The sequence below is a fragment of the Periplaneta americana genome, chromosome 2 (assembly GCF_040183065.1).
Source record: "Periplaneta americana isolate PAMFEO1 chromosome 2, P.americana_PAMFEO1_priV1, whole genome shotgun sequence".
Lineage (NCBI taxonomy): Eukaryota > Metazoa > Arthropoda > Insecta > Blattodea > Blattidae > Periplaneta > Periplaneta americana.
This window is the reverse complement of record NC_091118.1, coordinates 19,349,455-19,362,869: the sequence shown is the minus strand read 5'-3', so window position 1 is coordinate 19,362,869 and position 13,415 is coordinate 19,349,455. Positions and strand designations below refer to the sequence as shown.

The window sequence follows — 13,415 nt, the reverse complement described above, 5'->3', positions numbered from 1 at the left end:
TGGGTTTCAAAGATGTTGTATGATGACTACAAAGGTCATCAAATGGCATTAGCGCTGATATTCCTGACCCGTTATGAGGCTCAAGGTGAAGATTTTTTAAAACCAATTGTGACTGGACACACCCGTGTATAGCCCCGACTTAGTGCTGAGTGTCTTTCACCTCTTCCCTGAACTTGAAAAAGTGGCTATGAGGGCAGAGGTTTCAGACTAATTAGGAGCTTCAAACCAACGTTAAGGCCATTTCAACTCACTGGCAGTAACATTTTATGAAGGGAGGATTGGAAAGCTCGTCCACAGATAAGACAAACGCCTCAATCTTCACGGTGTTTATAAAGAAAAGTAACTATGTTTGTACATAAATTTTGGTAATAAATTCATTTTGTTATTTACATTTGTCTTTTTTTATGGATCATCGGAGGTTCATTCATTCATTTATTTTATTTCATAGATCTTACATGAGCAATGAAGCTTTAAGACGTGGAACAAGTCAAAATTTTACAATATTACAATTACAATTTTTACAAATTTTTATAGTTTTACAATTTAGTAATTTTCTACAATTTTTACAATTTTGTGCAATGTTTTACAATATTTTGGCGAGATGTAGTGAGAAGAGGTGATGTCCGAGGATTCGCCAAAATATTACCTGGCATTTGCCTTTTGGTTGAGGAAACCTCGGAAAAACCTAACCAGGTAATCAAATCAAAGGGGTTGATGCCATAGACTCACCATAGACCATCCGGCTTCAGTCCCATGGCTGTGGAAAACCTCGGAAGAAACCAAAGACCAAAGGAGGATCCAACCCAAGCCCGAACGCAACTCCGGATCAGCAGCCCAAAGAAAACAGAGCCCTCGTACATTTCAAAACTCGGGTATTATTCCTGTGTTCGTCCATGGTCTGGAATTTAGGTTAAGTTTAGATTTAAGACCTCTCCTGGCACCACATTATCATAATCATCCTATCACATCATCGGGGTAATGTAACTCCGCCTTCCAGGCGCTCCAACCTCAGAAGTGGGTTACAACTAAGCCACGGCCAGGAGAGAAGACCAGAAATGTCGAAAAGACAACCTGGTGGCATTGGATTAAAAAAAAAAAAAAACATTTCAAAACTCTATAGACATTCCTTTCCTACTTGTTTATTGTCTGTGTGAATTCGCAAGTGTGTTCGAAGATAACCTAATCTTGCAAAACTCCTACCACATATTTCGCAGTTAAAAGGTTTGTCATTGCTGTGAGTTGATAAATGGGCTCGTAGATAATGAGGTCGTATGAAACTCTTAGCACAAATTTTGCATTTGAAAGGTCTGTAATCTCTGTGAACTGAAGAGTGAACTAGAAGATAAGCGATAAGTGGAAAGCTCTTACCACAAATTTTTCAAATCAAATTGAAAGGCTTATCACCTGTATACATTCGTTCGTGATTTTGAAGAAGGTGCAAATATCCAAAAGTTTTACCACAAAATTTGCACTTGAAAGGATTATCATCTCTGTGACAAAATGAATGATTTTCCAGATAAAAATTGTATGAAAACACTTTACCACAAATTTTATTATACATTTAAAAGGCTTGTCATCTGAGTGGATAGTTTCATGTCTCTGACGGTACAAGGGTTGTGAAAAACCTTTGTCACATATTTTACATTTGAAAGGTTTCAATCCAGTATGAATTCCTTTGTGTCGTTCAAAATCATGTTTTCTTTGACAACTCCAACCACAAATGTCGCATTTAAAATGTCTCTCACCAACATGAATGCACATATGTCGCTTCAGATGTGTTTGTTCACTGAAATATTTGTCGCAATATTTGCACTTCAGCTCACACTTGGTTGATATGTTATCGCTGAATTCAGAGTCCTTATGTCCTGTTCATTTACGACCATGCTGGCATGTTCTGTGGACTCACATGCGTCAATATCTTGATCCCTGATAAGTTCTTGAAAAAGAGGATGAAGAGCCCTGTAAATCCATAGAATTGCGGTCATATAACTGAAGTCTGCGACAGTTCACCATAACTACGCACATAACCTCACGTCATGTTACTTCCCATATATTTTGTAAATCTCAAATTTATAATTTAGGAAGTACACTGAAAGACATTTTGACATTTTGTGCACAATTACATTCTATCAATGCAAAAACAGGTGGGTTCAAAGTCAGTTACATCCAAATAAAAAATGTGCTTCACATAAAAAATCAGAAAGCTAGCAAATTCAATTTTAAAGGCATGTTGGTCCGTTAAGTACAATATCAATTAATGGATGAGTTTAATACGGTCAATACTTAACAGTAAGGAATACATTAAATCTTTATGTTACAACAAGAGATAACATTTATACATAATGACAAACGTTTTCGCCAAATGGATTGGCATCTTCAGATCAAGTAAAACATGTTAACATAAATGAACACTTGAACTTATCTGGTTAAAAACAATCGTTAAAAATTAAAATGTTATGATGGGAATCAAATAATGTGCCATTAAAACAGGTGGTAAAATTAAATAATCCAGATATCTTGACATATATAGGAAGCAATGTATTGATAGAAGTATGTGACGAAGGGGGAAGACAAGACCTCTTCTAGTATTGCAGGTACCGTTCCGAAAAGGTTGTTGTTTTCTAATGCCAGGTGTTTGACAATAAAGTCATTTGACCTCTTGCACTCCAATATTGAAAATGGCAAGTTGTAGCCGATTTAAGTGAACACCATATTTTAACGTTTTGGTGGCTATTTCATTCACACACAACCCCCAGAATGTCTGGAGGACCACACCTGCTGTTGGTCCATTGGACCTAGCTGGGAGATCTTACAGTCTAGTGTTCATATTAACAACACTCAACACTTGAAACAGTGAATGAACTGTTGGAATGGTTCCCAAATCCTTGTGCCAGTAATATTCCAATTGATGGGAAATTTGTGAGAGAGAAGGGAAATGAAGAAGAATAACTGCAGTAACTGATGGCAAATATATGAAACAGTCATTTACCATCTCCATATTGATTTTTCAGCAAGAAGTCTTTCCTCCACACTATGCCAGCATTGTTAAGGAATTTCTTAAAAAGGAATTACAATGGCGCAGAATTGAAGTAATGACTTCCACTCTCTCTGTAATAACAACTTTGGATTTATTATTATTATTATTATTATTATTATTATTATTAATAATGTTCACTGGGTGTAGCAGTGTTTAAACATTTGCACAGTCACCAATAAAGCCCACATAGAACTTCAATACACATGTGGAAAAAATTATGCGAGTTGCTTTTTAATTGAATTCATGTTCAATGTATCAGGTTATGATTAATAGATGTAATCATATGAAACCCCACCCGCAATGACTTTTGGAACATAGTCTATATTTGGGTAATTTCATTTTATTATAGTATTCAAGATGAAAGATGCTACAAAATAGGACGGTTGTTCTGCTGAGTATGGATAAAAGAATAATGCCAGGAGGTTAAGAAGAGGTTGGCTTGAGTCCATAGGAACGGCAGCACGACTCTGGATTATTTGATTCCTATCATAACATTTTAATTTTTAACGATTATTTTTAACCAGATAAGTTCAAGTGTTCATTTATGTTAACACGTTTTACTTGACCTGAAGATGCCAATCCATTTGGCGAAAATGTTTGTCATTATGTATAAATGTTATCTCTTGTTGTAAAGATTTAATGTAATCCTTACTGTTAAGTATTGACTATATTAAACTCATCCATTAATTAGCAAATTCAAGCTTCCAGCATATCTTTGTCTGTGTCGTAACTTTATGGTGCTAAAGTAATGAAACTGTTTATAGAAAACACATTGTTAAAATTAGTTTTTTGTTTCTCTTGTAAAATTTTATAAAATGCATGTAGCTGGCTTTGTTACTAGACGACCCAGTTATAAGACAATGTTTCACATGTGTCATATACTTGGGAATTTCTTTTGTGCTGCAGGTTATGTATAACAGTGCAGCATTACTTTTGAAGAAAGGTATTACAAAGTAAGCAAACATACTAGTATGCTCCATGCTCACCTATTCAAGTATTCATCCTCTGTCATCTCCTCTTCTACTGGCTCCTCTTTCACAGACAACAGAATATGTGACTCTTCCTGGAGAATAAAAATGCTGTTAACATATACCGAACTTATTACAGACAAAGCCAAGACAATATTTATCCCTGTGGTAGCTGCATGGTCTAGACCAGTGCTCTTTGCACAAGAACACTCTTCATCTGTGTGCGTGCGTGCGTGCGTGTGTGTGTGTGTGTGTGTGTGTGTGGGGGGGGGGGGTGTACTTCATGAGGACCTGAAGATCATTCGTATCATGTATTAATATAAAAAATGTAATAAAATAACAAGTTACTGAGGGAATATTATCATACAACATTATTTCAAATAAGTAGTTTGGCTGTACTGATCTGCGCCCAGCCTAAGGTGTCCTGGGAATGAAAACTAAGGAAGATGTACACTACTGACCTCAGGTTCACACTACTCAAGGACACGTAAAACAATTACAGTATAACATTACTCCATCAAAGTGGCCATATTGGCATATGTCGCAGTTATTTTTTTACAGTCCATCTTGAATCTTGCATACAGTACTTTTAACACTTAAATATAAATGATTGATTAAATGGCAAACTTACTAGTGTAGGTGTACTAGAGGCTCTGATAATGGTGTGAAGGATACACCGAAACAGTTGTAAGCCACACGTGGTTATATAATTTAACACTAGTAAGTTTGCCATTTAACCAATCATTTATCTTTTAGAGCAGGCCTGCACAAACAGCACTCAACGAGCACGCGCGCTCCTTCGGAGCGGTAGAGCAGTATTTACCGCTCGCCGAAACGGAGAGGAAGATACGTCAGAATAACATAGACTTGCTATAGGTAGAGGAGAGGGAAACGACCACTCAGTTATCTAGTGGAGTGCAGTGTGTAGGCCTATTCTCAGTAACTGTTTCACGTTGCTTACCTACTGCTACAGTCCAGTATGGAGGAATCTAAATGATGGAACATAACATTTAACGATTTACAGCTCGAACTTATTGATCTTCAATGTGACCTAAGGGCTAAAGATCGTTTGAATAATACTACTAGCCTGGTTGAGTTTTACAAGAATAAACATTAGCAATAATATCCACGACTACACAGGCTGGCTGTGAAAATGATTGCTATGTTTGGCTCAACATTTATATTTGTGAGCAACTGTTTTCTATAATCAACTTTAATAAAGGCAGACATCGAACATCTTTAACTGATGTTTCATTATGATCAGTAGGCTACTGTTCCTTTCAGCTGCCAACAGCATAAAACCTCGTTCTGATGTACTGATAAATAAAAATATAACAAAATGATATTGTACATATAAGTAGCTATAGAATTTCTATTACTTCTGTAAAATAAATATTTCTTTATTCATTAATAATAGTCCAAGACAGTTTAGCAAACACTGAACGGGAATTCATTTCATAAGCACTCGTAATAGTACTTCCATTTGTGTATATTTTGTACGAGATCACCCCTTCTTCCAGTCCACCCTTATACAGAGTGCAGCTAATATCTGCATTCCGCTCATGAGCTGTGAGCCGGCTTGGAGAGCGCAAACCTTGTGCAGGCCTATTTTAGAGTATTAAGAAAATAGGCTACATGGTTTATTATTTTTCTAACAATTTCTCCAAATATCACATTTACATCATTTCTGCACCTTCTTATGTCAATACTGTAAATACTGAAAATGTACAAAAAAATTAATCAATTATACTATAGAATGAAACACAAAGAAAATTATCAAAATTTACAGCCAAATGTCAAGAATGATCGAAAATTTGAATTTTCTCAAAAGAAATCCAGTTCCAGATTAAACTTTTCAGCCACTAGCTTATCTTCCTATTGAATCTGCAAAAATTGAAGCAATAACCGAAAGTTTTCACGTTATAATTCCTTCTGCAATATGAAAATACCATCGAGCAAATGAAAATAGTTTTTTATGTAAAACGACTTACTTAGTTAAATGTAGTCAGAAAATTATTATTTGTAGAAGAGAAAGTTCTAAAACTAAACAATAAAATAGCTTACAAACAGGTTATGCAAAACTGTAAAATTGGATAAATTTCTATTCATAGTTAGGGTGAGACAAACTCAAGTTAAAAATTTTGGATTGATGAAACATATTAACAAAACGATAGAAGTCTTGTTTTCGTGTTATTATAATGTCTAATTAGGGTAATGAAAAATGTTTCAGACATAGTAGAGATTACAGGAGTAGACTACATTTGATATGAAGACTATTACGAATGTATTGGAAATCTATACTATAAACTGAATTTTATTGTAAGAGTCAGGACAAATGCCTGAGAAACAAAACTGTAACAGGACTGCCATTAATTAGTTTTACAAAGTTTTTTTAGTTGGTTATTTTACGACACTTTATCAACTGCTATGGTTATTTAGCATCTGAGTGATATGAAACTGATATTGCCAATGAGATGAGTTCAGGGTCACCGTCGAAAGTTACCCAGCATTTGCTTTTAATGGGTTGAAAGAAAATCACGGAAAAACCTTAAACAGTAACTTGTTCCAACCAGAATTTGAATCCAGGCCTGCTAGTTTCACGGTCAGATGTGCTAACCATTACTCCACAGCAATGGACTTTCATACTGTATTATACAGTATGTATATTAATGCACTCAAAAAAAGCACTGGAAAACCAGGGACAGTATGAGGAGACTCAATGTCGGCAAGTAAATTATAAAGTATTTTTCATGTTCGTAGTTACAACTATGATGAATTTTTATGTTTTTATGAATAATATGATCACATAAATCTTGTTCTAAACTTTTAAGATACCTTACTGAAAAATTGTCTCCGGGTGGTTATTCCTGTTTTCAAATATTTTCTATGCAGTAAATACCGATCTTCTGCAACTTCTGCATGTCTGACTAATGAATAAAAAGTATTATGTTGGTAATGTATTAATATTTCAGCCATTATATTGTAAACAAATTAAAAAATCACTTTTAAACGTTCAATACATTTATTCAGAAATGCATTCAGGTATACTTTCTTTATTTGTGCATGAATTTATTTATGCTGCGATATATTTATTTTTTACACCATATCAAAAGGAAGATATATAGGCCTATATCATACAATTTACAGCAATATGTAAGTTCTACCATCAGGGAATGAAAGAATGCGGAAATTAATGTTTTGGATTCACTTCAGTGCTGATTTTTAAATTATGATTATGACTAACAAATAAGCCCTCCTTTGCTTAACGATTGACTCACCTCAACTTCAGACTTCAATGTTCGTAATAAAGAAAGGTAATTTTCCCCACACTCTACTCCTAGTAAGTTATCTTCATTCAGGTCAGAGGATTCCATTTTGATCTTATTTATGTCCATTTCCAAGAAATTCCTTCCCTGTGTGACAAATATAAAGAATAAGTAAAAGCAATCCTACAGAACCAAATCAAAGGAGGCATAATTTCTTCTTCAATAATTGCGTACTACTAACAGTAAAGAATACTAAGTATGTGGGTTTACTTTCAGATACCCAATAATTTCCTAAGAATAGCATAGAACTATTTACCTGTTGTATATAATAATGAATGGATGTATTGCCGCCACATCGTCCACATTAAACCTCACGAGCAAAAAAATTACCATTTAAATGTAAAACACGATCGTGAATTATGTTGAAATATGACCATTATCGACAATAATCTCTATTTCCACTGGTACTAAAAATATTTTCTTGTTGGTGCAGTCCAGGCCCCCAAACACTCACTGGTCAGAAATGTGCCCTGGACCTCTTAAGCAAACTTAAGTGCTGTCTCATAAGCATGTGTCATTATGGCAGCAATACATCTATTGACTATGTACAACAGGTGAATAATTCTAGATTATTTTGTGGTTAGTATTGGGTGCGGGAAAGTAAAACCACGTCCTTAGCCTTAGTACTTTACACTATTCGATGTATGCAATTGTCAAAGAAAAAGAATAGTACCTCTTTTGGCTTAGTTATTCTCTAGAATTACCCAAGTAAATTATATTACGTTATTAATCAGTTATCAAAGGAAGAATAAGGATTCTTCAAAAAAGAACGAATTTACATATTACACATAGCATAAATGCTTACAGTTAACAGAGATTCTCCATTATCTGCATTTACTTCATTCTTTGCAGCTAAAGGGTCGAGCTCTTCCTTTACTTTAAACATATTCATAACATCTGAAAACAAATACACCAGTTCATTTTTACATAGCTAAACTGAATACATTACTTGTTTCACAATTGGTTATTGTTTGTAACACTTATTAAGAATAATAGGAGTAATGATTGGGTCTAGTATATTATTTTTATTTTATTTATTTTATTGTGTTATTTTACGACGCTTTATCAACATCTAGGTTATTTAGCGTCTAAATGGAATGAAGGTGATAATGCTGGTGAAATGAGTCCGGGGTCCAGCACCGAAAGTTACCCAGCATTTGCTCGTATTGGGTTGAGGGAAAACCCCGAAAAAAACCTCAACCAGGTAACTTGTCCCAACTGGGATTCGAACCCGGGCCACCTGGTTTCACGGCCAGAAGCGCTGACCATTACTCCACAGTGTGGACTAGTATATTATTCCATACCTATAGTTTCGTTGGTATGAATGTTTATTACGTCACATATGACGTTGTTTTCTGTTTTTCTTTATGATTATAAGTTGGAAGATGAGTATTTCACGGATGAGATTCAGAATCCTATCGTAAAAAACTTTAGCTTCATTACAGTAAAATAAATTGCACTGAACCAAACCATTCGGGGAGGGCAATGCTATGATACAAGAGCACAAATCCAAGAACTAATTTACAGTAGCTTTACTACAGTCAAATTACATTGGACCAAAACTTTCAGCACAATAGTAAGACAGGTACCAGGACCGCTAAAGTTTGCCACTGCCGCTAAGTTTGTTCTTGGATTTGTGCCCTGGATCAAAGAACAACAATCTGGATCTGCACATTCTTAAGAGGGGTATCTACCGTACAGTAAACTACACAATATATAATATTAAACTCTTATTATATAGAATCTTAGGACTAGCTTACATTTTAACTTCACTGAATATTAGATATCAGTATATACAGTATTTATTATAACGCTAAACATTTACTAATGACAGTTCAGACGAGTATATTGAGAAATCATGAGTTACAATTCGGTTTTGTTACATAGCATAAGAGATCATGTTTCTTAAAAAGAAAAGATTCTAGCCTTGAACGTTTTTCTTTCACTCTAGGCATATGTTACTTCGAAAAGCTTAATTTATATTATAGATATTAGAAACATTCATCAAATTTTCAGCCTGAAAAAGAATCGAGTATGTATTTGACAGTCTCACCAGCGAATAGGGATTATAAAGAATGGACACTTCGCGTTGGTACCTTTGATGTAGCTGGACTGATTTCAATGACCTTCAAGCCAGCTAAAGCGTCAGATTCTGCTTTCTCCCTAGAGTTGGTGCTGACATCACACCAGCTAGCAGTCGGCACAGTGGAAATATAACACATACAATTAATACATCTAGGTACATTATGTACTCAAATAAAATAAATTAGATCCATAAAATAATAAATCCGTCATTAACTGTAATGTCTAGACTCTAGAGTTTCTTTATAATGAGAGTTGAGGCATTGACCCCAACAACAATTAAAATATGTAATGATTTGATAGCGCTGAAAATGGAAAAACAAAACTCTTATGAGAAGTAAAACCATATACCTATATTATATTATATACAAATATTAAACGAATTCGGTACTTAATATTATAATGTATTATATTATTTTATAATATAATTTATGATATCTGAAATATAAAATATTATTATTACAACTAGTTTGTCACTGAGAAATAAGGAAAAGCTGTTAACTTGAATTTATTTGAAGCAAAGCGTTACTGGATTATGCAATAAGGTAGGCGATGTTTGGATCCTGTGTCTCAACTCTATTCTCAATTATTATCTTAGCATGTGCTCGATTACACTAACCTCTAGCGCTTGAAAGTGGAACTATACGCTGGCGCACAGAGAAACAAAACACAGGAAAATTCGCTCAGTGTCCATTCTTTATAATCCCTATTCGCTGGTCTAACCAACAGCCATCAAGCAAAAAAATTGAAAACTGAAAAGTTCGGCCAATCACCAATCATATTATTGCCTAGCCTATAATAATTACCAAAAAAAAAAACCAATTAATTATGTATTTTGAAACATGTAATGTAAGAACAGCTAATGAGAAACTAAGGCATTACTTGAAACCCATAAACATGACAAAGTGAAATAATTACCTTGTTGGCATGCATCTTTATTCGTCCCGGCATATGTCGTCGCAGCACTAATGTTTGAAGCTGCAGTACCCATAGGAGACGGAATTGTTTGAGGCATAGCTGCCAAGCCTGCAGCCTGCTCATTTGCAGCTTGTAAACCTATGAGACTAGGCGTATCTGAAAATAAAGAAAGGAATGATTAAATCGGAAATTTTAAACATGAATGACATAAAAACATTGCTAGTGTACTAATTACCTACAGGAGCAGAAGAGCCAATCTTCGCCCTCCTAGCATACGTCCGCAAATTCTTGTCATGCCTGAAAGTTAGGGTAGTCTCCGGTGATAAGGTTACTCGAGGCACAGCTGGGCTAGGTGGTGGGCTCTGGATTTTAGGGTTGAATGGCATCACTATTCCATTGGCATGGAGAGTGGGTACTGCAGTGTGCTTAAGTCTGACTGTATGTGCAGACCTATAATAGTCAGACTCTATGAAGTGGTCCATACAGATTTTCAAGCCTTGTTTGACCTCTGAGGCAACTCGATAGCGGTCCTCTAGCCCACAAAATCTGATCCACTTCCAACACCTGAAAAGCAATGGAGGGAAAATCTTAAAGAACATCGTAGAAGCTCCGCCCACCATCCCCTCCACCTTTCCCCCACTATTAATATTTGAGGAGAAATATTCGTTCCAGCGCTGGAGATCGAACCCGGGTCCTTGGTTCTACGTACCAAGTGCTCTGACCACTGAGCTACGCCGAATTCAATCCACAGCACTGGACCGAATCCTCCTCCTTCAATGTTTCCCTTTGTGGCCTGACTCCAAGTTAGGCATATATGTTGACATATATGTCCAATGTCAACTGCCATTATATTAGGAGCGCACTCAATTGAGTGACTTATTTGACCGGGATTTCGCAGTTAAGTGCACAGTAATCTGTACAGACATATGCTCTGCAGCTATGAGAATATTATAGATTTATTAATTTGTCCTACAGAATAATATCTGTAATACTGACAATTAATATTTGAGGAGAAAAATACGTAGAACCAAGGACCCGGGTTTGATCCCCGGCGCCAAAGCGAATTTTTCTCCTCAAATATTAATTGTCAATATTACAAGAATACTTGGTACGTAGAACCAAGGACCCGGGTTTGATCCCCAGCGCCGGAGCGAATTTTTCTCCTCAAATATTAATTGTCAATATTACAGATATTATTCTGTAGGACAAATTAATAAATATATAATATTTCCCCCACAAGTTCACCAGATACTCTAGCGGGAAAGAGTGGAAGTAGGGGTCAGGGTGGGGTGTCACCTAGTGAACAAAAGTAGAACTGAAAGCACCATCTACAAAACAAAATTAGACATCTTGATTACACAACTTTTAACACTGTATCACTTCGGAATATGTATGATGAGACTTTCTTGTGTTAAATATTAACATACCTTGTTAACATGTTTCGACATACTTTGGGTATCTTCAGAACTGGTTGTTGTTGATGTTGGCGCCTCTTGTTTCCTGTGAGGGTACGTTCGTAGTGTAGAGTCAAAGAGTGTATATGTTTTGAAATTGAGTTGTGTGTTGAGAATATCGTTGGGGTGTTTTTTCGTGTGTCTGTATATTTCATATTGTTCTAGTGTGTTGTGTATATTTCACATTATTCTAGTGTCTCTACAGTCTACTAAGCCTATATACAGTAACGAAGCTTGAGTTTTGAGGGTACTAGAAACAATAGACTGTGACGGTACTATTTTCCACTGCCCGTAATGAGGCGATATTAGCGATCCTAGGTGAGCAACTACCTAATGTTTGCATAGTTACTACGTATTGAGCTTCGCGACTGTATATAGTAGACTGTGCTACTAGTATGTCGAGTTGGACATTGGAGGATCGAATCCCGCTTAGGAAAGGTAAGTAATTTAAAAATATAATAGGCTATCAATTGTAGTCGGTTTAATGTCTTAAATATAAGTAATGTGTAAAATTAGTGACATTGTGAGTGATATAAAATAGGTGACAAACTGATAAGATATGACAGATAGAGGAGAAGGAGAGTAGTAGGAGAAAAAGAGAAGAGTGTAATTTGGTTTTATTTCCGAGTAAATAAGATGACGTCATGACTGGCGGTATTCGAAATATTCGCCGCTCTGGTATTGTGTACTTGTTCCGTTGTACAATTAAAACGTAGAGCAAAACTATTTCTTTACTTCTTCTTTAATATCAAAAACATCATTAAATGACAGTCGGATAGATAGCGAGAGGAGAATAAAATATATTTTAAGAGGAAATAACAAGGGGTGGGGCGTATGGCCAAGAGAAAAATTACCATGACAGCACTGGTGTTACGTTCATAACACTGGTGAGTGTTGTGTTATGCCAAATACGTGAGTGTGTCGAACGCACATTTGGCTTCCCGCACATTTCATTTTGGTTTGTTGTGTTTTGTGTTATGCTACATACGTCGAATGCACATTTACTTAATTATGGCTGGCTAGTGGCTAGGCAATGAGCCACCGGGAGAGACCAGCTGTTGTGTGGCGAGAGTGGGGATAACTTCCCTGCCGATTTAGCCAAAAATAATAACTTATCTACTGCATCTGTGTTATTTTAAGAGACCGAGATGTCTAATAATTCGCATTACTTGTGAGTGATCATAGGAAAACTGGTAGCAGCAACAGATATTGGGTACAAGTTAAATTATTAAGCAATGGTAAACTTTAGCGGTCCCTTGCACGCATGCAAGTACAACGGGATTCAAAAGCACTGCCATAATAAAAGAAGGCTGACGATTCTCTTTTTTCGTCAATATCTATTTCAGATTTCATTACAGTTTGACTGAAATTCGGAACCATCCAATTTTTTACTCCCACAATTTTAATTTTAAATGATTAAGCTCATCTAACCTATTGTTTCCTGAGAAGTGTAAGGCTTACGCTACACAGGACACAATGATAATACTAAAGCTTACCTCATAGGTTCATGAGGAAAAGTGAAAAAATGCTTCCCTCCCACAATCTTAATACTCTTGCATCCAGGAACAATGCATCTTCCTCGAATCTTCAGCTTATTGGCAGCCATCTTGCCTTCTCTCTCATAACGCTG

General features: G+C 35.8%; 1 protein-coding gene across 1 annotated transcript; it reads right to left on the bottom strand.

Moving 5' to 3' along the window:
• Positions 1 to 1,426: 1,426 nt before the first annotated feature.
• On the bottom strand, positions 1,427 to 13,415 carry LOC138715016 (uncharacterized). Its single transcript, XM_069847408.1, has 7 exons — positions 13,282 to 13,415; positions 10,567 to 10,895; positions 10,332 to 10,487; positions 8,137 to 8,228; positions 7,284 to 7,418; positions 4,024 to 4,100; positions 1,427 to 1,959 (listed from the first exon to the last, which is right to left on the bottom strand). The coding sequence occupies exons 1-7, from the start codon at positions 13,389 to 13,391 to the stop codon at positions 1,815 to 1,817; spliced, it is 1,044 nt and encodes a 347-aa protein (XP_069703509.1). The 5' UTR covers positions 13,392 to 13,415; the 3' UTR covers positions 1,427 to 1,814.